Source organism: Eretmochelys imbricata, chromosome 5, assembly GCF_965152235.1.
Source record: "Eretmochelys imbricata isolate rEreImb1 chromosome 5, rEreImb1.hap1, whole genome shotgun sequence".
Classification (NCBI taxonomy): domain Eukaryota; kingdom Metazoa; phylum Chordata; order Testudines; family Cheloniidae; genus Eretmochelys; species Eretmochelys imbricata.
In genome coordinates this window covers 111,703,482-111,730,995 of record NC_135576.1, presented here as the reverse complement: position 1 = coordinate 111,730,995, position 27,514 = coordinate 111,703,482, and the positions used below count along the sequence as shown (strand labels likewise).

General features: G+C 44.3%; 1 protein-coding gene across 2 annotated transcripts; it reads right to left on the bottom strand.

The window, feature by feature from the left end:
• On the bottom strand, positions 1-27,363 carry ACER2 (alkaline ceramidase 2). 2 transcript variants are annotated; one of them, XM_077817701.1, is made up of 6 exons: positions 27,103-27,363; positions 22,211-22,325; positions 21,113-21,254; positions 19,946-20,083; positions 4,682-4,819; positions 1-3,947 (listed from the first exon to the last, which is right to left on the bottom strand). In XM_077817701.1, the coding sequence occupies exons 1-6, from the start codon at positions 27,208-27,210 to the stop codon at positions 3,761-3,763; spliced, it is 828 nt and encodes a 275-aa protein (XP_077673827.1). In that variant the 5' UTR covers positions 27,211-27,363; the 3' UTR covers positions 1-3,760. The 2 variants fall into 2 exon arrangements, with proteins under 2 accessions (XP_077673827.1, XP_077673826.1); XM_077817700.1 differs by lacking the exon at positions 19,946-20,083.
• Between the last annotated feature and the right edge of the window lie 151 nt (positions 27,364-27,514).

Here is a 27,514-nt window from a genome sequence, read left to right as displayed (position 1 = left end):
TCTGGTCTTTTGTGTGCTTTTACCCTATAACATATAGATTTCACGGGGGAGACCAGCGTTTCTCAAATTGGGGGTCCTGACCAAAAAGGGAGTTGCAGGGAGGTCACAAGGTTATTTTAGGGGGGTCACGGTATTGCCACCCTTACTCCTGTGCTGCCTTCAGAGCTGGGCAGCTGTAGAGCAGCAGCTGTTGTCCGGGTCTCCAGCTCTGGAGGCAGCGCCCTGCCAGGAGCAGCGCAGAAGGGTGGCAATACCATACCATGTCATCCTTCCTTCTGCCCTGCTGCCTTCAGTACCCCTACAATTACAACACCATGAAATTTCAGATTTAAATAGCTAAAATAATGAAATTTACGTTTTTTAAAATCCTATGACCATGAAATTGACCAAAATGAACCCTGAATTTCGTAGGGCCCTACCCATATGGCAGTGCCAGGAGTCTGACATAACTTACATAGCCCTGGGGGAGGGGTCTAAGTTATTCTGGGGGCTGTTTCAGTCCCTGGAACAGCCAAGGATCAGGACAGTGCAAAGATGGTTAAGGCTGCCTTAATCACTCTCCCCCTAGATTCAGAGTTATCTGCTGCACTTCTTAGAGGGGCCACACAAAACCTCACCCCTAACATGTGAATTGTCAGAGGTTCTGCAGCTCTCACTGATTTCATCTAGTGCTCTGGGCACCCAACACCTCTGAAAATCAAGCCCTAAGTGCCTCAAATTGGGCACCCCCCAGAAAAAATATCAAAGGATCTGTTGAAAATATGGACCTGTGTGTACCCCACCTCTACTTAGTTTTTGTTATACTTCTGAAATATAGGGAAATAAGGTCCTGCTCCTGCAAACCAATTAGTGTTCTGCCATGGATTTTAATGGAATAGGATTGGACCATTAAAGTGAAAAAAAGTTGGCTGCAGATCCCACTTAAAAGGGTTTTTCCCCCCCTCAGCCTAAATGATATATACTGCAAGGAGAGAGAGAGAAAAAACCCCACTGTAACTTAAGAAGATTGAAAGAGTCATTGATTTGGAAAGAGTTTATGGCTTTAGAGTGTGTGTGGGGGTCTGATTCTCAACTGCCCTGTATCTCATGTGGTCATTGATAGTAGTGTTATGGTAGCACTTTGCATTGATGCTAGTGTTTCGGTAGCACTTTGCACTGGCGGAAATAACGACACAAGGTGCAGGGCAGTTGAGAATCAGGCCGTGTCTTTTCATCCCCTTAGTCACTCATGATTTTTCCAATTAAACTAACATGTTCATTGGAGCAGAGTACGTTTTGGTTCATACCATTTTATATTTGTCTTTCCTCTAGAACCATGTTCTAATAAATAAAGGAATGTGTTTATTCTGGCACATAGATAGCGGCTCTTGAAATGGGAAGGGCTGATCAATCTAGTGTGACATATCACTTTCTTCAGACTTTGGGGATGCTTCCTCCCTTGGTACTTCTGTAGTAAAGAATTCAGCAGCATTTGGGCTGAAATGGTCTATGTTTTTCTACAGGACTATTTGTATCAAACCTCCCAGTGTGCAATATTCACTTCATGATACACCACAGGCAGATTTTGGCCCTAAGTCTAGCATAGCTGACCAAGGGAGGTACAGCCTCATATATGGGAACCCTCTGCTGGTGTAGAGCCAAGGTACTGGCTCCTTCACCCTCCTTCCCTTCCCTGCTGTTGGGATACAGGGTTTGGTTGAGGCTTCTCTACACCCAGCTGATCCTTCGAGGCTGACTTAAGCTACACCAGGGGACCAGACCAGCATACAGCCAGACCAGCATTGCGGGAGCAGATCTTTGCACATCCTCCCTTGCCCCTGCTCCACAAGCGGCACCATTCCATAGCAGAGGATCTGGGTTTTCATCTCTCAGTAGCATATTCCCAAGTAAAAACTGTTATAAAGTTCATTTCTGTGACCATAGCTGCCAAGTGTAAGAGGATGCTTAAAGTTCTAGGACCCGGTTCTCCTCTCGCTTAACCAGTAAGTCAGAAGCCACAACCAGAACCTCAAATCCAATTCCTTGAAGCCCAACCCCTATGGTTTTGGTATTGATTTGGAGCTCAAACAGTAAGGCGCCTATCTCCTGGTTCAGTTGCAGCCAGACTCTCCTGGTTCAGTTGCAGCCAGACTCTCAGAAGAACAGCTGATCTCAATAGTTAAAGATGACAGAAGTCTCAGAAAATCAGTGACTCTTTCCTTGCATCATTTTGTCCTAAAAACTTATGAAAACAGCCTGCAAGATTTCAGTGCAAGTGACTTTCAACCATAGCCCTAACTAGGAGTCAAAAACCAACCAGCAGCTTTAAAACTAAGCTGGATTCAGATGCTACCCCTTTGGGGTGTCCCTATTGTTTTACAAGACAGGTTGGTACAAATGGCAAAAATTATACCACACATTCCTTCAAAGAATGTAATCATTGAAGTTTTAAACTTCATTGCTTATTGGAAGGACATGCAGGTCCTAAATACAATTTTAAGTGGTCATTTACCTTTACTAAATACAACTACCAGGGCATTAGGATACAACTGTATTTATTTCTACTTGAAAGGCATTAGTCAGAAACTAACTCTCACTAACTGCACTTGGAGTATAGGGTTTTGTTTTATTTATTAATAGTTTAATCCAAATTTTAGTGTTAATCGTTTAGGGTGGGATTTTCAAAATTGGCTGAACACTGCTCCCACTGAAGTTATTGGTACAACTCCCATATAATTTTGTGGGAGCAGTTAGGCAAATATCAAATGCTTATGAAAGTCTCACCCTTAAACTTTACCACATCTGGAGAAAAAAGATTAAAGCCCAGAGATAGAAGGGGATTTTTATAACCATCTCCATATGCTTATTGGGAATATATGTATTTTTAAATAAGTCTGTAGTGGCTACCAGGTTCCACTACACCCCACACGAGCTGATAATCATTAGCATCCTGTAAATAATTTAGCCAAAAGACACCGTCATTTCATTCTGAACTGTTTGAGGAAAACATCAGGAATTTAGGGTTCCTGAATGTCTTATTTGAATTTAAGGCCTGTTCCTCTTCTGACTTACCCTTGTTTTACACCAGTGTAACAATTCCAGGTCTGATTTTCCTTTGTTACCACCCTCTTCTGCAGCTCTGCTAAAGTATTTAGCTACTGGAGAATTTCCCATGCAGTGCAGAGCTGCCACAATGGCTCTACACTAACCCCTCTGCAGTCCACATGTGGAGACATGACTGTGGAAAAAAACATGTAGTTGGAATACCACCGTGGCCACTTATGGCTAAATGCATCCAGGTGCAAAGTAAAGCACGCTCAGGATGGCTCTAATGTATACTGGGAGCGGGGCACAGAATAGAGGAGGAACAAAGATGGCTTAGAGGCACCTTTGTCCCCCTCACTGTTCCTTCACTAAATAGAGCTCTGGCAGAACCAACATGAAAAGAGAATCAGTCTCTTACAGTCAGCTGTTCTGGCTGACCTTGAAAAATATCCTTAACTTTGATATTTGGAAAGAATTATATCATCAGAGTGCAAAACAAATCCAACCAGTGTCAATACAGAGTTCTAAGATAAATATTCAGGAGCACCACAATAAACCTTCTAGCCTCCTCTCCAGAAAAGTGAGGAAAGGTCATATTTTTACCATGTGTTAACAAAACACTTGTGAATGCCATATGCATATTAGTCAGAAAAAACAACCCGAGCCACTACCTTTACCTAAGTACAGTCTGTGGTGAAAAAATAAATAGATTGTCCCCTCCACTAAGTGCTTGATTTCATGTAATCTTCACAGGTGATTTCTTGTGTGCGCAGAGGAGGGTGACATAGGGGACACCAATGAAAGCCCATTTTTCACTGGGCCAGAACTTTATGACAGGGCCCTGTTCAGGGATCTCAGAGGCAGCATCAAAGTAGGCAAAACAGACACAGCCTAGGTAAGCAGCAAGGCAAATGAGGACGTGCCTGAGGAGAATGGAAAACAAAGAAAAAAAAACATTAATGTGGCTTCTGTAAAGGTGTCAAATATATCACCAAGTTTTCAGACCAATCAGCCCCTACCCCTTTCTCCTGTCCCTCCTGAGCATGGCTAGCGTCAATCCCTGTCCTCTTTGGATTAACAAGATGTAGCATATAGATAACTGTACTACAAATATGCAGTGAATTGTAACATTCTTGGTCCAAACTTGATGACCTTTGAATATGCTGCAAAAGAGACACTTACACAGAGTTTGGGGGAAAATGATGAGATATGGTCTTGAGTAAAACGGACTTTTGCTCACAGGTGGATAGGTGTGAAGGAGTGGCACTGAGCTCTAATCTTCTTTGTCTACCTGTCTGCTGTCATGGATTTTTTAAGGATAGAGAGATTTCTCTCTTCTCAGATCCATTGTTTCAGACTGATAACACTGCATTGGTTTACACTTGGAAGGTTTTTTCAGCATTCATAAGGGCTAGAAACTTAGTTTTCATTAAAAGTGAAGTTAGAGTCTGCAGAAACTTAAGAGGCTGGGAGGCACATAAATCTATCAAGTGGATGGGATGTCTGAACACTATTGGTTGGGAGTCTTTTACTAGTAAAGCTGTTCATCATTGTGAAAGGAACAACAGTCAATGCACAAGACAGCCTACGTGCATTAAGGGTTATTAAGGGTTTCTCTTCTTTAAATGAAACAACAGAGTTTACACACAGTACTTACCATACACAGTGCAAATACGGAAAGTTAAATGAAGACCAGATCTCACAAAATGCTTTGTCACTGATCCAGCAGAAAAGTGCTAACATCCACCAAAGACCTGAAAAGAGGCCCAGCTTGTACACACGCAAGTTTTCACACCTAAAAAATGACATAAGGAAGGGAAGAAAAGCTGTTATCAGTCACTATGTGGTTTGGCTATATTGAGCTTTGGCGTGGAATCCGGAACGCCAGGCTGCACATCTTTAAGAAGCCTGCAGCTGCTTTGCATCCAGTGCAGCATTCTGAAAAAGTGATATGTTGAGGAGCTTTACTTACCATCTACTTACCATCAATCTGAGGTGAGTAAAGAGACTATGCAAACAAAATGGCACCTTTACTCAGTAGCTCTGTTCCGAGATACTCTTAATTACTGATGTGCAACTTTTGGACAAAAAAATTGTTTTCACTCCTGTTAGGACTACAGCCCAAGTAAAAGTTCTGGAAGCCAGAGCTGGAATCCATTTTCCCTCATATGTCAGCAACTGCCGTAATCCTGCAACAAGAACCATGAGGCAGCAGGAATCTGCCTGCCCAGTTCTCTTTGCAAGATAGGGACCTAAATGCCAATTGCAGCATCTTTATTTTTAAACTGGTGAGGATGGATGAGAAATGCCCAGCTTAACTTTCAGATCTCAGGGTGAGTTTGCATGGTAAGCAGTTAGAAGGAAAAAAAAATTACTCTTTTTACTTGTAAACTGAGCAAAATGTATTTGGCGTCACGGAGAAACAATAAACATGGAACCCCCCCACGTCATTATTAGCAAGAGTCACTTTTCAGACAAGAACTACACTTGAATTCTTTATTTTTTAGTTTTTTTCTTTAAGATTTTAATTGGCACCCCTATAAGTGAAAGGTTTGGTGTCAAAACATGAAACACACTAAACGCATTCTGTCTTAAAGAAAGAACAAATATTTAAGCACAACTTTTACCATTTCAACACAGAGGAGTTTTTCTGATTGTTAGACGCAGTGGTAAAACTGATGGAAACTGGTTACAAGTCTTTGGCACTGGGGTCCATTACTAGCCTTGCCACAAATACTCAGACTGGAGTATGGTTTTCAAGAACTGGTTAAAAACAACTTCGTCCCAGCCACAGTTAGAACACAAGGGAAACGTAGCTGAATTTTTAAAATTCTGTCGTTATCAAAACATTTCTTTGGGTTTAGAATTTGAGTAAAAGTTTGTAAATTTTGAGCCAAATTTTCACTTGCCCCTTTGATGTAGCAAACATTTTTTTAAAAGTTATATAAATATGAAGAATTCTATGCTTTTGGGTGTGTGTGTGTGGGGGGGAGGGGGGACTAGCTGTTTTTTCTACACATTAATTCAAGTAATCTACAGTTCGAAATGATGCTAACCCAAAAGTTTAAACATCCCCAAAGTTTTTGACAAGAACAATTTAGCTGATGTTGCATTCTTCTGAACCTCAGAAACGAAATTCTCAATCTGGGTTCAAAGACAGTTACCTTTTCCGTAACTAGTGTTCTTCGAGATGTGTTGCTCATGTGTATTCCACAATAGGCGTGCGTGCTCGCCACGTGCACCGGTGCCAGAAGTTTTTGCCCTAGCAGTACCCATAGGGGGGAGCACTCCATTGACCCCTGGAGTGGCGCCTCCATGGCGCGGTATAAGGGGAGCTGCGTGCTCCCCCCACCCTCAGTTCCTTCTTGCCAGACAACTCCGACAGAGGGGAAGGAGCGTGGGATGTAGAATAGACATAAGCAACGCAACTCAAAGAACACCAGTTACAGAAAAGGTAACTATCTTTTCTTCTTTGAGTGATTGCTCATGTGTATTCCACAATAGGTGATTCCAAGCTATTTCTGTTGGAGGTGGGAAGGAGTTCACAAGTTCCCAGGACGGAGGACAGCTCTGCTGAACCCAGCGTCATCCCTGGTTTGGGGATGATGGCATAGTGCGAAGTGAACGTGTGAACCGAAGACCAAGGCCCTCCAAAAGACCACGGTCCTGGATGGGAACGTGGGCAAAGAAGGCAGCCGACGAGGCCAACGCCTGAATCGAGTGCACCTTCATAATCGGTGGCGGGGGGATACCCGCCAGCTCATAACAGGTGCACATAAGTGATCCAGTTGGAAAGCCGCTAAATGGAGATCGACTGACCCCCCATGCGCTCAGCCAAGGCAATGAACAGTTGCGAGGACTTTCTGAAAGGCTTGGTCCGCTCGAGGTAGAAAGCCAGAGCCCGTCACACATTGAGTGTGTGGAGATGGTGCTCCTCACTGAACGCATGGGGCTTGGGGCAGAGAACCAGCAGAAAAATGTCCCGACTCCAGTAATAGGCGGAGACCACCTTCGGGAGGAACGCAGGGTGTGGGCGGAGCTGGACCTTGTCCTTATGAAACACCGTGTATGGGGGCTCGGAGATCCAAGACCTGCCTGGCCGACATGACTGTGACCAGGAAGGCCACCTTCCACAAGAGGTGGGACCAGGCGCACGTGGCCAGTGGCTCAAATGGGGCTCCGTGACATGGGTCAACACCAGGTTCAGGTCCCATTGCGGGTGTGGGGGCCTGACGTATGGGAACAGACGGTCCAACACCCTGAGGAACTGGCCAGTCATAGCATGGGAGAATACTGAGTACCCCCGCACCAGCAGACAGAAGGCCGACATGGCCGCCAGGTGCACCTTGACTGATGAGGGCGCCAAGCGCTGGGCTATAGGTGGAGAAGGTATTCCAGGATAAACTGGATCGGGGTGGCCACCGGGGAGACACCCCATTCAGCTGCCCATCTGAAGAACTGGGACTACTTTGCCAAGTAGGAGCAGCGCGTGCAGGGCAGCCTGCTTTCTCCTCCCTACCTAACCATTGAGCAGCCACGCCGTGAGGTGGAAAGCTGCTAGGTTGGGATGGAGGAGGTAGCCCCGGTCCTGGGAGAGCAGATCCGGGTGGAACAGTAATGGCCATGGCGGAGCAACCACCAGGCCCGTGAGGGTCCTGTACCAATGTTGCCTGGGCCATGCTGGGGCAATCAGGAGGACCCAGGCCTTGTCCATCTTTACCTTTTCCAGGACCTTGCTGATCAGTGGGAACAGGGGGAAGGTATAGAGAAAACTGGCCTGACCAGGACAGGAGGAAGGCATCAGAGATAGCGCCCCGTCCCAGTCACCCTGTGGAGCAGAACTGGGGACAGCGCCAGTTATGCCGTGTCATGAACAGGTCCACCTGGGGAGTTCCCCACACTTGGAAGAGTTGGTGAGCCACTTCTGGGTGGAGAGACCACTCGTGCTGAGAAGAGAAGTCCCTGCTCAAGCGATATGCCTGCACGTTCCAGGCGCCTGGTAGATGGAAGGCCTTTAGGCAGATGCCATGGGCTATACAGAAATCCCACAGCTTGAGGGCTTCACGGCAGAGGGCAGATGACCCGGCCCCGCCTTGCCTGTTGATATAGAACATCGAGGACATGTTGTCCGTGAGGACCCTGACCACCTTGCCCTCCAGGTACAAGTGGAAAGCCACGCACGCCAGGTGTACCGCCCTGAGCTCCTTGACGTTATGTGTGGGGTCAGATCCTGAGACAACCACAGACCGTGGGTCCGAACATTCCCCACATGAGCCACCCAACCCAGGTCCGATGCATCGGACACCAGCTCCAGTGACAGGGCCCTGTCCCAGAATGGGACCCCTTGGAGCATGTTGCTTGGGGCGGACCACCACCGTAGGGAGTCGATCGCCAAGCTGGGCACGGTGAGGACCTTGTCCATCCTGTCCCTGGCCTGGGAGAACTCCAAGGCAAGCCAGAGCTGGAGAGGCCTCATTCGGAGTCTGGCATGGCGGACCACGTACGTGCATGCTGACATGTGACCCAAGAGCTGGAGGCACACTCTGGCTGTTGTCACCAGGAACCTTGTGATCATGCCGATGAGCCCCTTCAGGGTCTCGAACCTGTCTGGTGGGAGGGAAGCTGTGGCCGATGAGGTGTCCAGGAGTGCCCTGATAAACTCCATGTGTTGAACTGGGACTAACACATGATCCCTCACCCGCGACTGGAGCTGCCCTTGACCAGCCAATTGTCCAGATAGGGAAAAATCTGGACACCCCCCAGCGCCTGAGGTAGGCTACTACCACTGACATACATTTTGGAAATACCCTGGGGGCAGTGGACAGGCCAAACGAGAGGACCATAAATTGGTAGTGATTCTGCCCCACCACGAAATGGAGGAGGCGTCTGTGTCCCTCGAATATGTGAATGTGGAAGTACGCGTCCTGCAGATCGAAGGCAGCGTACCAGTCCCTGGGATCCAGGGAGGGGATGATGGAGGCCCGGGAGACCATGCGGAAATTGAGCTTCACCATGAACTGGTTCAGATCTCGCAGATCCAGGATGGGCCTGAGTCCCACTTTGGCCTTTGGGATAAGGAAATAGTGGGAGGAGAACCCCTTGCCTTTGAACTGGAGCTTTATTGAGGGTGGATCCCTGAGGGGGACTGGCAGGGCGCCCCCGAGCATTATCGTCTTTTCCTCGCCTGTTTGCCCTTAGAGGACCCAGGTTGCGGGGCCTGCCTCGACTGCCTCTGAGGGCGCCTTTTATAGTCCCGTGCCTTCTTATAGGCAGCCTCATATTTCAGGTGGAGGCCTGAGCGGGAGTCTGCTGCAGCTTAAACTTAGATTTAGCCAGAGCCGGGACATAGAGACCCAGAGTCTGGAGGGTCATGCGAGAGTTCTTTCCACCATGCAGCTTTGTATCTGTTTGTTCCGCAAACAGAGCTTTCCCGTCAAATGGGAGATCCTGCATGGTGGCCTGTGCCTCACTGGACAGCCTGGACAGCAGGAGCCACAATACCCTTCTCATGGACACAGTGGAGGCCATGGATTGAGCAGCCGTGTCCGCCGCATCCAAAGTCGCTTGCAGCCGCTGTAACCTCCTCCACCAGCGCCTTGAACTCCTTCCTATCACGCTCCTGGAGGGAGTCCTCAAACTTGGGCAGGGAGCCCCACAGATTGAACTCATACCAGCCCAGGAGAGCCTGGTGGTTTGGCACTTGTAACGGGGAGCTCGAGGACGAATAAACTTTGCTTCCAAAAGAGTCCAGCCTCCGTGAATCTTTATTTTCCTGGGTAGGGGCTGGCTGGCTCTGCCGTTCTCTGTGGCTGACCGACTCGACCACCAGGGAGTTGGGCGCCAGGTGGGTGTATAAGTACTCGTGTCCCTTGGCGGGTACAAAGTACTTACGTTCCGCCCTCTTGGAAGTGGGGGCCAATGAGGCCGGTGTTTGCCAAAGGGCATTTGAAATTTTTGCCATCCTGGAGAGGCAATGCTACCCCACCCAGTTCTGATGGGGACAGCACATTAAACAGGGAGTCTGAGGGCTCCTCCATCTCCTCTGCCTGGAGGTGGAGGCTTGATGCCACCCTTTTTAGGAGTTCCTGGTGGGCCTGAAAGTCCTCCTGCGGGACTGAGGGGAGCGGGGCCGTAATCGCCTCATCCGGGTAGGGCGAGGAGGCTGGTGCGGTACTTTGGGTGTCTGCCAGCACCAGAGGGTCCACCACTTGGTCGGTCTCTGGGCCCGGTGCTGCGGATGTACATCCCACTGATTCCTTCCTTGGAGGTCTGGAGAGTGAGGCCGATGATGCCTCTGAGGCTCTGGCTACCGAGCGAGCCCCCACCGGGGCTGCATCAAGGGCTACGGTGCCCACTGGTACCACTGGGCCAACCATGGGGCCTGGAGCCACTGTACTTGCTGCGGCACCGGTGGGCCCGGTTGCTCGGCCCGGCTGACCTGGCCCACGGAGGGACGACTACAAGCGGAGGCCGGGCTGACAAACGACCTGCTGCTGTCCTGGGACCAGGAAGAGCGGCGGTGCCGGGAGCAACGATGACCACGGGACCACAATCTCGACATGGAGGACCAGTACTGTCGGTAGCAGCTGCGCTGTGATTGGCTCCGACAGGTGGACCCATGACGGCAGTGATCGACGCCCGGAGCTGCGGAGACTATGCCTTGGCAGGGTCTTGGAGAGGGATTCTGAATGGGAACGGCATCAACGTCTGTGCCGTGACTGGCTGCGGTAACCCCTCCGAGATGAGAACCTCTGACGATGTCTGCCTCGGTCCCGTCGGTACTCACTCCTTGAAGTGGAACGGTGCCGAGAGTCTCGGTCGGATGGCACCCAACCAGACAGTCTGGTGGGAGTTGAGGGTGATCCATGTGGACTTTGCCCTGAAAGGTTGCTAGGCGGCGAACACTGTCAGGAACGTTCCCTGGACCGAGACCGGTACCAAGCCAGGGGCGACTGCAAAGATCCCAGCGGTGGCTTGCCCCTGGAGCATGAGACCGACATCGGCAGCGCTCGTGGTACTGGCATGGACATGACATCCCGGGCCGCCTGCAGGGCCTCCAGCATGGAGGACATCCGGACACCCGGGGAGGCCTGGTCTTAAGTGGCTGGATTACTCCGCTCTACATGATTCATAGGCCTAGAGGCCGGAGAGGATCAAGGACTGCCCGACATGGGTCTAGCCTCTACCCCGGGTTTTCCTTGGTGCCGCTGCGAAGAAGGCATCTTTTTTGCCTTCTTGTGCCCCATGGACGGGAAGCGGTGCTGACTGGTCAAAGGCTCTGGAAGGTCGCGGTGCCCAGTGCCAGCTTGGAGCGGCGCACCAGAGTCAGCGCCAGTTCCATCAGAATGGTTCGGAGCCTAATGTCTCTTTCCCTTTTGGTCCGAGGTTTGAACGACTTGCAAATCTTGCAACCATCGCGGATATGGGTTTCTCCCAAACAGCGTAAACAGTCTGTGTGCGGGTCACTCCTTGGCATAGATCGCCTACAAGTGTTGCACGGCTTACAGCTCGGGCTGCGGGGCATGCCCCGGGGCCCACGCGCTCTAACTAACTGAGCAGCTAACTAACTACAGATACTAACACTGAACGAACAAGCAGTTCTGGGGACGAGCTACAGCAAAGCTGGAGCAGAGTAGTTCCGATGCAACTTCACTGGCGGCAAGAAGGAACGGGGGGGGGGGGGGAAGCGCGCAGCTCCCCTTATACCGAGCCATGGAGGCGCCATGCCAGGGGTCGCTGGGGTGCTCCCCCCTGCGGGTACTGCTAGGGGAAAACACCAGTGCATGTGGTGAGCACTCACACCTATTGTGGAATACACATGAGCAATCACTTGAAGAAGAAGATGGAGTTTGACCGTGGATGGAGGAAACAAACCTGTCCATACACAATAATTCCTACTATTGAGGGAAAAGAGCCATCTGTTGTGGCCATAAGCAAGTTGGCCTGTAGCTGATCAGTTCTGCCTTCAAAAGCAGGTACAAATGTATGTACAAGGAATTAGCTCAGGCTATCTTGCCTGTAAAGTAGGAATACTCTTCTTTTTTTTTTTTTTTTAAATGTAATGAAATTTGTTCACCTCAATTTTGGGGGGCAGTACTGAATTCTGTGGTCTCCATAGTTTTGCTCAGGAGCCTACATTCCTTGTGGCATTAAATCTTACTTAGCCAATGAGAGAGTTCAATACAGGAGTTATACAATATGAGATCTCTTGGGACATGACCTTTTTCTTACATGCTGTCTAGGATGAAGTGTAGTTTGGCTTTGTTGGTCTTTCTACAAAAAGAAAATTATGCTTCTGGTTTTTGTTTTTAAAATCAGGTGGATTTTCCTGGGACGCAATTCTGTAAACACTGCCAAGCATAGTTCTTACTACTGAGAGTAGGGCCATTGGTCAAAAACCACCCTCAAAAGGATTTCTGTCCCTTTTTTTCAAGGTTGCATTTTATTTCATAGCAAGAAAACAGTTCAGCATAAGTTCCCTTATAAACCTGGCCCCTGGCCATGACCTGGAGCTGCCTGCAAGAGCCTGTCTATTCCTTGCAGATCTCACTCCTCAGACTCAATAAAACCTGTGGTATTTCAGGACCAAGGACACAGAGATTTCAGCATAAATCTCAAACATTGAGTAGCAACAAAAAATAAATATTCTGCTTGTGTTGCAATGAATACTATTATTATCGTTTGTAATAAGGAAACACCTAGGGACCATGATCCTACAAACCCAGGAAAAAGACAGCCTTTACCCCAAGGAGCTAACAGTCTAAGTAACCCTGTCGTTTTACGACTGATTGCAGTACATACAAGTAAAAATTCCTGGTCTCGCACACAAATTTGTCACCCTCAATTTTGAAATTCCAACACGACAAATGAGGGAATTCTGAGTGATTTCCAACATCAGTCATTACCTGAGTGGATCTGAAAGCAGAAGACATCATATATAGGTCAGAGGCCCTCTCCCTCTATTGCTGCTATGACAACCTTAACTCTGTACCCTGGCGAAAGTTCATTGCAACTTTTTCTTACATAATATAATCTCAGCTCACTCTGTATTGAAAGAGGGAATAGAAGGAGTGGCTGAAATGGCAGGAGAACAGAGTCTCCAGCCCATATATGGAGGTTGGGCAGAGTTGTGCCTGGCACTGGAATCTTTTAAAAAAAAAAAAGAGAGAGAAGAATTTTCTGACTTTTTTAATGTATAAATTCTTTTGCATCAGAAAAAATTCAAAAGAAAAAAATATAAAAAACACTTTACTAGGTGACAGTTTTCTAAAGATGTTGGAGCTACAGTCATACAACATCTGAGTTTTCAAATTAAAGATTTAGTAAGATATTTTTCCATAAAAAGATAGAAAAGATTCTTCTTACTATTAAAATTATTCTGCTTCATTTGAATTTTTAATGTGAATTTGAGATTAGGCGGTGGACTCCTTTATTAACAGGCATAAGGTTTGGCAGTGGATTTCTTTATAGCCTATAGATTAGCAACAGAAAAGATACCATGCTGCACAATCTTGTTCCTAAGGATTTCCTGTTGCATTCTTTTGCACATTAATTTTAGGGTTTGATATTTCCTTTTTAAAGCCATCTATAAATAATCTGACATTCAAAATTATTACAACTTCTCTGTTCGTACACAAAGGACTTCATGCTTCCACTGCCAGCTTTCTGTGTTGCTGTTGTATTCGATTTGTTTCACAAGAAGTATATCAATATAAAGTGATTTGAGCTGTAGCTCATGAAAGCTCATGCTCAAATAAATTGGTTAGTCTCTAAGGTGCCACAAGTACTCCTTTTCTTTTTGCGAACACCTATATGGCTACCACTGAACTTATTACTACATACAGAATGCAAACCAGGATAGATTTTTAAAAAGGCTGAAATTGATCTGGCTGACGATCAGAACAAATCCTGAGGAGAGGGGGCAGGACATAAAGGTAGCTTTACGCATTTTATATGCTAGCTATTATATGAAATAATAACAGATTTCTTCTGTAGTGCTTGCAGTGATTTTTTCCACTTCAAGGTTAAATAGTTGTAATAAGGCATCAGAAAAGGGCAAAGAGATTTTTGGTCTGCATATGCAGAGGCATCCAGTCAAAGAGCAGGGACACAAGAGTTTTTCTTTATACTTCCCTAGTGAGACCACACCTGGAATGCTATATTCAGTGCTGGGCACCGCATTACCAAACAGGTATAAAGAGATTGCTTTATTGATACACATGAGAAGCCCAATTCACGACTCATTAATGTCAATGGAAAGATTCTCACTCACTCCCATGGGAGATGGATCAGGTCATAGAAGACCAAAAACCCCTATTGCCACTATTCATGTACAAATACCTAGGCACGGATGGATGTGTAGGGATTCACTGTTTGAACACACAACAAACAGACACATGCAAATGGATGCCAAGCTTTGACTTTCTGTTAGCTAAATGGTCATGTCCGTGCACACACTCAAAAAAATCAGGTGTTTGTGTTCTTAAGTGTGGAAAGCAAATGCCTATGCATAACTGTGCACATTTAACACAGAAAACCTGGCCTCAACATGTAGCTGCCTTAAGCAATGGCCATGCCTACAAATATTTGTAGGGCGTGAACAACAAAGAAGGAGAGTAATTGTGCATGCTTTAAAGAGTTTTAAGTAGTGGGATGAGACTGAAAATTTATGCTGAATATCAGCAAAAAAAATTGCTGACAGTGAGATTTAAGACACTCCTAAGGGAAGTGGTGGAGACAGTAGTTACAAGATGACATAATGGTGACGGGATTCTTTTCAATTGTTTTTATAAGTCTATAAAATAAGTAAGTGCTTCAGGGGACATTTCAAGAGGGTGTTCAAAGGTAAGCAAGGGCAAACCCCCCAAGAGTAGGATGGTAGAGATGGTCTTTTCTGGGCAACATTCAAGGATTTTCTGTAATTCCCTGTACAGTGCCTAGATACAGTGACGGGTGCTTTAGAAATACTGATGGGGAGCAGCAAAGCTACACACTTCTCCTCCACTGCATTCACCAGCAATATGGGTGCGAACTTCAAACCCTAACTGGAACCAGGTAAGTGCTATGAAGCTGTCCAGTCTTTTTAAAGCAAATATGAAAATGAAGTTTTAAAAACCTGTTAAGGCAACATTAAAATTGAACAGGCCTTGCACATGCTAAGGTTCCAGGAGCATTGTTCATTCTGCCATATCGCAGATCTGTAATATTTTTGTCCCTCTTTTTCCTGTTAAACAGTAGCTTAATATATTCTAGCGTAAATCTGGCCAAGATAATTTTGCTGTTGAAACCTTACCATTTGCTTTTCCTGATTGTGCAATACATTTGCATAAATGCAGTGCTTGTATATAATCATAGGCAGCATAATTTAAATGTCTGTTAATAAAAATTACCACAATGTGTTTGAGTCTCCTCTGATACTAGCCATCCATAGTTGTTATTCTTACAGGGCCAACACACACTACCATCATGCTAACACCACAGGGGCTGCACTAGATTACACATGGAATTTATCATCTTCCTCCTGCCCTTTGTGCCTTTGAAAATCACCCATTTTAGTGTTTCCTACCTTACTAGCCATCTTTTCTCCCATTTGAGATCATAATGCTCTTTTTATGGCAGCAATTTGTTCCCAAGGAAAAATTAGAGCAGTGAGAGAGCATTAGAGCATTCCCAAACTTGTTCTGCCGCTTGTGCAGGGAAAGCCCCTGGCAGGCCGGGCCGGTTGTTTACCTGCCGCGTCCACAGGTTTGGCCGATCGTGGCTCCCAGTACCCACGGTTTGCTGCTCCAGGCCAATGGGAGCTGCTGGAAGTGGCGGCCAGTACACCCCTCGGCCCGCGCCACTTCCAGCAGCTCCCATTGGCCTGGAGCAGCGAACCGCGGCCACTGGGAGGATCAGCCGAACCTGCGGACGCGACAGGTAAACAAACCAGCCCAGCTCACCAGAGGCTTTTCCTGCACAAGTGGCGGAACAAGTTTGGGAACCACTGAATTAGAGTAAGAAAAATCTTCATTAGGAAACACAAAAGGTTTGATTCACCACTATCCAGTTTGCAATTTATATTGGCATAAAATTGGAGTAATGCAATGATAAATAAGGCCCAAATATCTTCTACATGGAACAGAGGAAACTATTGGCCTATTAGTTTTTTCCCTCTCTACCCAAAATAGTTTCATAGTGAAGGTTCCACATCAGAGCGCTCAGATTTCAACGTACAGCTGGATTACTGACTGCACTTGCACGGAAAAAATCCCACTGGTTTTCAATAACGTTCATATTTTTTATATTGTAAAAAGGGATTAGATGACCTCTTCTGGGTTTAGGAGAATGCGTCTGTATTTAAATCTCCCAGGGATCAGTATGGCTTAAAATAATGCCTTTAATTCTTTGCTTTTACATTTAGCAATTTATCAAAAAATGTTGCAGGTATTAGATCCCACATTGCACAATTAAACTGATATTTTCTTATAAGGGACTCAAGGGAGCTGATTCAAAAGCAGGAGTGTTCAAGCCTTTCATTCTTCTAAAGGTAAATAACAGAGTTCCATACGATCTTCCATGTGAAACTCTTAAAACAAAGGTATTAATTTACTTATAGGCATATCTATGGCACTTGACACTAAAGTGTCTGAGCCCCTAACAAGTTTGTGATTTCTCTTTGCAACTTCCCTGGGAAATAAAGGCAAAATTATTATATGCAGTTTCCAAAAGGAAAACTGAGGCACAGATAGTTTAAGTGATTTGCCCAAAGTCACACAGGATGTCCCTCCAAATGGCTCTCTATGAACATTAAAAATCTCATGGCACTTTCATTAGCGTTCTAGCCAACTCCACCAGGCTCCTTGGTCAATTTCTCCACCCCCTCGTTTATTGTGCAGTGCACTGCTCAGTTCCCACACTCCTCATACCACAGAGATGGCTGTGTTTCAGTGGTGCTTTTCATCAAGAAGGATTTAATGATACCTTTCCAAAATATTACAGTTAGGAGAGGTTGTTATGTAGTCTGATAAAATCGAATGGAAAAAACCCACTCTATTCATACATCATGAATATTGCATATTTAAATACAAAAGAGTCAAGAAATACTAAAGGTTTCAGAGTAGCAGCCGTGTTAGACTGTGTCCGCAGAAAGAAAAGGAGTACTTGTGACACCTTAGCGACTAACAAATTTATTTGAGCATAAGCTTTCGTGGGCTACAGCCCACTTCATCGGATGCATAGAATCGAACAGATAGAAGAAGATATAGATACACATACAAGAGAAGTTGGAAGTTTCCATACAAACTGTGAGAGGCTAATTAGTTAAGATGAACTATTATCAGCAGGAGAAAAAAAAACTTTTGTAGAGATAATCAGGATGGCCCATTTAGACAGTTGACAAGAAGGTGTGAGGGGACTTAACATGGGGAAATAGATTCAATACGTGTAATGACCCAGCCACTCCCAGTCTCTAGTCAAACCCAAGTTAATGGTATCTAGTTTGCATATTAATTCAAGCTCAGCAGTTTCTCATTGGAGTCTGTTTTTGAAGCTTTTCTGTTGCAAAATTGCCACCCTTAAATCTTTTACTGAGTGGCCACAGAGGTTGAAGTGTTCTCCTACCGGTTTTTGAATGTTATGATTCCTGATGTCAGATTTGTGTCCATATATTCTTTTGCGTAGAGACTGTCCGGTTTGGCCAATGTACACAGCAGAGGGGCACTGCTGGCACATGATGGCATATATCACATTGGTAGATGTGCAGGCGAACGAGCCCCTGATGGCGTGACTAATGTGATTAGGTCCTATGATGGTGTCACTTGAATAAATATGTGGACAGAATTGGCATCGGGCTTTGTTGCAAGGATAGGTTCCTGGGTTAGTGTTTTTGTTGTGTGGTGTGTGGTTGCTGGAGAGTATTTGCTTCAGGTTGGGGGGCTATCTGTAAGCGAGGACTGGTCTGTCTCCCAAGATCTGTGAGAGTGAGGGATCATTTTTCAGGATAGGTTGTAAATCTTTGATGATGCACTGGAGAGATTTTAGTTGGGGGCTGAAGGTGACAGCTAGTGGCGTTCTGTTATTTTCTTTGTTGGGCCTGTCCTGTAGTAGGTGACTTCTGGGTACTCTTCTGGCTCTGTCAATCTGTTTTTTCACTTCAGCAGGTGGGTATTTTTAAGAATGCTTGATAGAGATCCTGTCTCTGTCTGAGGGATTGGAGCAAATGCGGTTGTATCTTAAAGCTTGGCTGTAGACAACGGATCGTATGGTGTGTCCTCGATGGAAGCTGGAGGCATGTAGGTAAGTATAGTGGTCAGTAGGTTTCTGACAATAGCTCATCTTAGCTAATTAGCCTCTTACAGTTTGTATGGAAACTTCCAACGTGTGTGTGTGTTCTTACTATATGTTCCATTCTATGCATCCGATGAAGTGGGCTGTACCCCACGAAAGCTTATGCTCTAATAAATTTGTTAGTCTCTAAGGTGCCACAAGTACTCCTGTTCTTTTTGAAGAAATACTAAAGTTAAGCTTGATTCTTCTTTCTTTTACACAGACTTCAAAAGAGTTATTCCTGATTTATAAGGGTAGGAGAGGAGAATCAGATTCAAAAGTTACTTTGTAACATTAATTTGCACTTGTTGCATATACTGGGCCAAATTCTCCATTGGTGTAAATCAGTGCAGCTCGACTGACTTCAATGCAGGTAATCCCATTTACACCAGCTGAGTATTGGGTCCTATGTATTTAGGTATACATATAATGACTTAATTAATCATTGGAAATACATGCAGTGTGAGAGAATCCAAACAGTTGGGGTGGAGCAGAGCAAGGGCTTGTCTACACTACCCGCTGGATAGGCGGGCAGCGATCGATCCATCGGGGGTCAATTTATCGCGTCTACTATAGACATGATAAATCAACTGCTGAGCGCTCTCCCGTCAACTCCGGTACTCCACCAGAACAAGAAGCACAAGCGCAGTTGACGGGAGAGCGCCAGCTGTCGGCATACCGCAGTGAAGACACTGCGGTAAGTAGATCCAAGTACGTCCACTTCAGCTATGCTAGTCATGTAGCTGAATTTGCGTATCTTAGATCGACCCCACGCATTAGTGTAGACAAGCCCTGAGTTCTGTTATAACCATTGCCGGTATAACAGAAAGACCAACAGCTAGATTGTGCCTTATAGGCCCAGCCCTGCGTTGGGGGCATTGCGCAGCGGCATGGCTGTAAGAGCAGCACCCTGTCTCAGAGGCCTGGTCTGCACTAAGCAATGTTACCATGCCTCCTCACCACTGTGAACTAGTGTTCTGATATGAGATACTAAACATGTTCAGTAGTCAGTGCAGACCAGGACAAACTGTGGTCATGTCAGCATAAAAACTGTCAACCTTGAACAAACATGACAAAGTTTCATGGTGTAGACCAGGCCAGAGAAGCAGTTGCCAACCCCAAAGATTCACAAATCATAAATCAGGAGCCCAAAAATCATGAGATTGTAAAACAACAATAAATGTTGGGTCTTTTTATTTGCCTTTTGACTTTGGAGCCTTTAGGGTTCAGGTTTTTGAGATTTTCTCTGCAACCATGAAGGCTAGAAAACCAGGAAAACTTTCATTTAAAAAAAATTAAGTTGAGATTCCCACAGCCAAGTGTGTCCAGGAGCTAGGGCTTTAAGTAAAAACATTAAATGTTGTGAGACTTGCTATAAAATTGCAAGAACTGAGAACAGCATGCCCAGTGCTTCCCAGTTCTCTGCCTGCCAGTGTGGGGGTGGAGGGCGGGGGTTTGAGTCCCTTGAGTACACAGACTGAGATTCTGCCTAGCCCTTACGTGGGTCATGCATCTGGAAGGTGATCTGCCCAAAAGTATATTTGTATCTAGAATGCAACCCTCAGAAAATAAACATCAAAAAAGGCTGCTTCACATACAGAAGAAAGAAGCCTACCTCTTCAACTCGGCAATAAGCAGAGCTGTGCAGGGGACACCTAGTGTCATTAACGAGATGTTGTTGATAGCAGGCTTAATGAATGCAAGGCATGTAGTGACTCCAGAAAGGACACCGACTGCAGCTTTAAACCTTGCCCTGAATAATTAAAGAAAAGGTGTACATTTTGGTTTAATTAAAGCCTTACATTAAAGATAAACAAGAAAAGGCAACAAGATCCTAAAAATGTTTAAAATTGTTGTAAACAAAATTTTATTTCTTTGAATAGGCATAAGATACGACACACACTATAACAACAACAACATGGTGTGTACAGAATGCCTACTTTGGCTCCGATCTGGCAAAGACTTTAACTTTGCATACATGTGTGTCTCGTGCACATGTCTTCGCAAGACTGCAACCTTGAGAGTTGCATATTTTATATGCACACTGATCATAAATATTTGAAACTGAGGCCCTATTCTGATCTCTCTTATTCCAGTATAATTCATGAGCTATTCCACTGTATTCAATTGAGTTACAAGGTCTAAAACCAGTGCAGTGTTGCCAATTCTCATTATTTTACGAGTACAATGATATTTATTATTTTCCTTAAAGCCCTATCTACTGGAATCATGTTACGTGAGAATCTCAGCTTTTTTTTTTTTAAATTTATTAAATAAAGTATTTTCTAGCTCTCTTGGCTGCAGAGAAAAGCTTGCAAACCTGAAATCTAAAGATTCAAAACCTCACAAAGCTAATACAGAGATTTTTTTTATTTTTAGATTTTTTTATATATGTCATGATTCTAAAACCAATGATTTTGGGGGGCCTGCCTTGTGGGTTTTTTTGTTTGTTTAAGGTTCAGATTTGGCAATACTCCCAGTATAATTAACTATTTATGTTAAACGATCTGTTCCACTTTGTATTTCACTGTGACACTCTGAGTACCTTTTTCCAGACCTCAAAAAGAGCTCTGTGTAAGACGGAAAGCTTGTCTCTCTCACCAACAGATGATGGTCCAATAAAAGAGATTAACTCAGGTAAAAATATATCTTAAAGAGCTCAGGATGGTTCCCTGATTGTGTCTTGAAGTTCATTACACTATTTCACTAATGCACCCACCTTGTCTCTCTAACATCCTGTGACTTGACAGAGCTACAATGACACTGCATACATATATATTACCTGTCATTTCGAAAAACCTTTGGGAGGTATCTTCTGGGGAACCACATGGCCAGAGCGCACATCAGGACCCAAAGAATAGCCAGCTCATCTAGCATCTGACCCAGGAAACTGAGTGTAGCATGGAAATAGACCGATCCAATTCCTGGATGAATCAATTAAAAAGCCAATATGAAGTTATAGTAGTGTATAGCACTAAACTATGACGCTTAACAATGGACCTAATAGTACATGCTTTGACATGGAGATCATTCTGCCTGGAAATGGTAGAAAGACTTAAATAACACTACAATCTGTGGCAGCTAAAACTTATTGCAAAACAACCAATTTATGAAAGGTGCAAATGTCAGTTCTAAATAGCAAAATGGAGCTTACGTAAAAGAAAAAGCACATCAGGGTATCACTATTAATTGAAATGGGCACAGTATTATTTTTTTAAAAAACCCACAACTCCAAACTAAACAACTAAAAACAACTAAAAATAGAGATACTGGCTGGGAAGGGGTGAGAAAGTCAAACAAGGGTAGCAGCAGGTGGTGGCTAAACCTTAGCATGATTTACAGGTGGAAATCCCATGCTTTTTTATAGAGCCATGCAACCTGCACAATAATTCTTTGCCCCATCTATGTAGTATTTCAAAATCTTCCATTGTTGCTGACAATGGAAACATTAATGATCCTCTGTACATAAAATGGGTAAACATTCACTTCTATGGAGAGAAATTATCAGCATGTTACAAACAAAAGGCTCCTGAACTCCTCCCAAATGATGCTAACTATCCTCAACTCCTACTAAAGTAATGGGATGTGGGTGTTCAGCACTGCTCAGCATCAAGCCCAAATGTAGCAAGAGCAATTACGCAAAGGAAGGGCAGAACAGAGCTAAGCAGGCCAGAGTTCCAGCCAACCTCTATTGTCACAATACATTTTCCTTTGTAAAAGCGCACATGCTTCAGTATCAAGTTCAAATAAACTGTTCACTAGAAGTCAGGGTTGCTTTATTTTTCAAAAACATGATATGCGGGCAGGAAAAGAACCTAATTTCCTCTCTCTTGCAGTTCATGCATGACCAGACACACACACACACACACACACAACTTACCAACAACAACTAGCAGAGTCCATATTAGGTATATTCCACTGTTGAAGCAGGTTGCATATTGACGAAATAAGCACATACATATTGGTGGCAAAACAAAAAACAAGATGTTGCTTATCTAGAAAAGAAAAAATAAAATAAAATGTATCAAATAAAGGGGGAAAATTAAACAAACTTTTAAAGTTTGTAAGCTGTCAAAAACCATCTAGAAAAGCACATTTGTTGCTTGGTCTGATGACAACCCCAGCTCACCAAAACTCATATGTCCTTCTGCTTTCTCAAAGCTGACCCAGGTTCTGCAGTGGAGGTCTATACTTTGAGAATGTTAAGCATAAATCCATCCAGACTGGGAACAACGTATAATGTGGATGATCCCTTCCTTAAAATACCTTGTAAATCTATCCCATGAGCAACACTGCTGTGATTACACAAATACATTATCAAATATTCATGTCATTGCAATTCAAAAAGTATATAATGACAACAAGAGGTGAATAACAAGAATCTTAGTTGGTGGCACTCTTCTTAATGACTGAGGGAGCCTTGCATGAAAACTTGTGGAACTGCCTGGATACAGATCATGTGGTCCTCCCTTAGAGGAAGGCGGAGGCACTTGGGCTGGGGAGCCCTGCTGCAGCTCTTAGGCTGTAACAGGCAGCTGTGGAGCATCTACCCTACAACTTCATCCTCAGGTGAGAGGCAGGGGAGGGAGACAGAATTCCTCATCATTGCCTCTATTACATTCTCAGTGCCTAGCCCAATTACTCAGGCAGGAGAGAGAGCTTGGTCATAAGAGAGTCCCCCTGAAAAAAAAAAGGGGGGGGGGGAATTACAGCTGCCTTTGAAACCTATAATTTATACTGGCCAGTTTGGCCTTTTAGGGCCTGATCATATATTCCCAGTGCCCCTCAACCTTCCACTGAAGTTAATGAGAGTCTGGGGTGGACAAAGCATGTAGGATTGGACCCTTAATGGGTGTGTTTGCTCCTTCAACTATATTTTTCCCTACTCATGTCCTCAAATATAGTCTTCCCTTTACACAAGAACCTAATTCAGAGAGATTAAAATTCAATCACCTCACTTACATTCCCAGGAAGGGTCAAAACGTGTTCCTAAAACCAGCATTCAAAATGACAGGAACTGAAGGAGGGGCTCCTAAGCATATTCATTTGCAAGCACTGTATGTAAGAAGCATTAAATCAAATTAAAGATGCCCCCACAGAGGGTCACATTTTCTTCAGAAGCCTTGACCTTTGGGTTTAATTAAAGTAAAATATTTAGAAAAAGCAATCTCCCGCTCAGTTTAAAATAGCACACTCTTTACTAGAAACACGGTGAATTTGTGCCAGCAGAACCCTTGGAAACAGCATTCAGCCTGAGACTCAGAAAATAATATGATAGAGATGAGCTCACTTGTACTTTTAAAATCAATTTTTTCTTTAAGAAAAGATTACAATGAAAATGTTGAAAAGGCTGAAATGCAACAAAAACTTACATTAAAAAAATTGACCAACCCACCTTTCCTGTCACCTAAAAATAAAAAAAGCTAGATCAGCAGGCTATTGAGAAGAGGGAGAAAGGATTCTGTGGCTTTTTTAGGACTGGCATCTAGGACTGTTACAGAACAATATATGGTTGGCAGGAAGAGGTTTGAAATACATCATTAGAAGTCACTGTATTGAATTTCTGATTTTATCAAAATAAACTATATAGAAAAGGGGATCCTGATATACTGTATTAAAAGGCTTAATGTAACTGTTCTTTGCTTTGAGCTCCATCACAAACTGGACCAAATTCCATCACTGCAAACATTTGGTTCCCTCATTTTGGTCAACAAAAGACCCAAGAGTGTAAACAAAGGCACAATGAAGAAAGATTGTCCAGTTCTTGTCACCCAGGACTTCCACAAAGGTCTGCAATGCCGCAGATAGAGTATAGCTTTACAAAAGCCAAATTAAAAACAAGTCAACCTTCCTGTCCCCAAAAACCCCACGACATGTATACATACCTGATTTAAACTCAATTTAGGAGTGTCCACACAGTTTGCGCCAGTCTAACTAAATAAAATTTTAAAATATCTTTAGGTAACTGTTTCAAAATTTGTGTTTAGACAAGGCCTTTGTCCTGTGACTACAGGACTGTGCCGTTAAATCTTTGCTGAGAAGTGAATAATATCTGGCCTTTTGGGATGTGTATTAGCAAGGTTCTGCTATAGTACTTTAAGGGCCTGATTCAAAGCCCATTCAAGACAAGGGCAGTCTTTCCAGTGACTTCAATGGGCTTTGGGTCAGGCCCATAGCCATGTTATCCCAAGTCATTTTAGAGGTATGGAGTGAAATCTTGGCTCCAATGAGGTCAGTGGCAAAACTCCCATTGACTTGAGTTGGGCCAGAATTTCCACCATAGATCTGTTAACAGCTGTCTTTTCTTGACCTAATCTGATCATTCATCCTGGTGCACCCCCTGCACTTTCCAGGACTACATTCTATAGTATTACCATTCATGTTTTAGCTAATTTCTCAGCATTTCACCGTAGAGGGTGTTCACCACCCTCTCCCATCTCACTTCCAGCCTGCTCCAAGTCACATTTGCTTTCATTAAGAAGTGTTCTCTTTTGTTTATCCTAAAAACTTCCTCCCTATGTTTTAGGTTCTTGTGCAGGGACAACACGGGCAAATATAGCAGACTACTTTCCCCAAAGTGCTCAGATATCATAGGGCACCCATATACCAGATCACTCTTGATAGTGGTTCTAGGGAAATCATAGCATCAGCAATGCTGGGCTCAAATGTGGGATTCGCTTTTATTTAAATGTGTGGAGCTAGCAAGAAAAAAAAGACATGAATTGAGATCATGTAGTCCTCACTGATTCGCTCAGCAGAGGGTTTGGTGTATAAATGTAGTTCTGTAACTGCATGCAGTGCTACAACCGGTTGCTAACCTGGAAAGGAAAAAAAAAAAAAAAGCCAGAAAGAACAGGAGACAAAGAGGAAGGAGCTAGGCAAGTTTTTAGGAAGATGGGTTCGAGAAACCCCCAAAAGACAGTGAGGTGGGAAGAAAAGAGTCAGAGAAACTCAGGGTACCATCCTGCCAGCCCTCCATACATGATTACCCATCAAAATTGAAGGAAGCCCTGCACAGAATTTGCAGGATCCCAGTGTACACCACACTTTCCATACAAATCTGTGAAGCTGTACAATGCCCCACTAATGTGGATGCAGTTATAGTGGTATAAAGCTATTCCCTTACAGAAAGGGGATAGGGGAATAAGCTACACCAGTGGAATGCACCTTTATACTGGCTTAACTTCATTCAGGACTAGGGATTGTAACAGGATAATTATTTCTGTTAAAAAAAAAAAAAAAATCATAGCCCTAACTGAAATAGTTGAATCAATCCAAAAGCCTGGGTGCAGACCACGCCAACAGAGATGCACTTGAACTGGTCAATATAAATCCAGCAATTTATCAAATTAAAATTTTCTAATATAGATAAACCTATAGACCAGCCCTAAATTTGTTACATAAGAAGCTGCTATTGCAGAACTGAAAGGAATTTGCTCAGCTTGGGGGTGGGGGTGGACGAATTTCAAGAGCAGCAATTTTTAGTTCTTCCACATACAGATTCTGTGTTCACCTCTACTCCAGTGCAAACACTACTAGCCTAGGCCCCGGGCATGTTGCTCCCAAAAGAAAGAAAAGAGCGTCACACAAGTTAGATGGTCCCAGATATTAGAACGTGGGAGTGGGTGGAGATAAAACTCTCTTTTGTATTTTGTTTAGTCTTTGAGTCCGGTTCTGATCTCAGCTATGCTGGCAGAAATGTGGAGTAACTCCAATGAAGTCAAAGTTACACTGGTAAATCCAGCATAAATGAGACTGATATCTGACCCTTTCCATATATTGTTGATTTAAGAGAGATATATACACAGAATTAGGATCAGAAAAATTTCCAATCAGTATAGTAGATGGTATTTTTGTGAAAAGAAAAGGAGTACTAGTGGCACCTTAGAGACTAACCAATTTATTTGAGCATAATTGCATCCGATGAAGGGAGGTGTAGCTCACGAAAGCTTATGCTCAAATAAATTGGTTAGTCTCTAAGGTGCCACTAGTACTCCTTTTCTTTTTGCGAATACAGACTAACACGGCTGCTACTCTGAAACCTGGTATTTTTGTGATCAACCTTAACATTTTCCATTTCATTTTAAAATGAAAAAGTTTTAAAGTTCCAGTAAAATAAAAATGTTAGCCTTATACGATGGTGAAACAAAATCAACAGAAAACAGGCACGTGAAACCAGATCACAAAAGACGCTTCCCACCCTCACCCCCACACCATCCAAATAAAGCTACAGGAAAACTGATAACTTGCCATGCAATTGGACAGTAAGACCACAGCCCTAATGCAATAAAATACCAACACTGTCACATGCAAGAAGACCTTATTCTAGCCCTGTGTGCAAAAAGGCAAGGGAAAGCTGAGGGACTGCTGCTATTTTCCCCAAGCTAGAAAAAACAAGAGATCTCATTTCCTTTTAACTCCCCATGGAAATGCTTTGAAATCAAGGCTAAAAAACTATGAAATACAAAAGAAGATGATGGTATTTTTGCTATATTTGGATAACTTCCTATTAAAGTTAGCAAACAAAAAGTAACAAATGTAAATGTTATTTGCATCTTATTTTTTTATTTAAAAAAGTCAATGAAAGTGACAGGATGTACCAATAATATTTAAATAATTCCTTAGTCAGACACACACACACACACACACTATATACATACGTATGCATTAAATATAAGATAAAAAATAAATACCGAGTGTACTGCAGGCACTGAAAGACACAGGGACATGCATACAGATGTGCAAACACAAAGCTATGTACTCGATACACACCGTGTTGTAGAACTCGGCTATCGTGGGCACGATAGTGTAGTTATCTTCGCACCAGTCTACCTCGGAGCTGCCGGCTCGCAGCTGATCCCACAAGTAGAGGGTGCTCATGACTGGGGTGGATCTGCCTTAGGGCCGCTTCTGCTTTTTCCGCTGCGGCTGTGTTGGGGCTCTCTGTGCTGTTGCTCCCCTGGACTAATCAGCAAGACCCAGACAACATTGAGGTAGCACCCGCAGCAGCTTCCTCCTATTTTCCTTTGCTCCAACCGGATATGGAGCTCCACAAGCAGCACCTCTCAGCCTGTTGGACTCATCCTCCCTCCTCCCAGTGGGTTTTTTAGCTTAATGCACGCTTCCCTGCTGATCAGCCTGCCCGCCCTCAGCCCCAGAGCGCCTGCGCCTTCGGCCTCAGCCA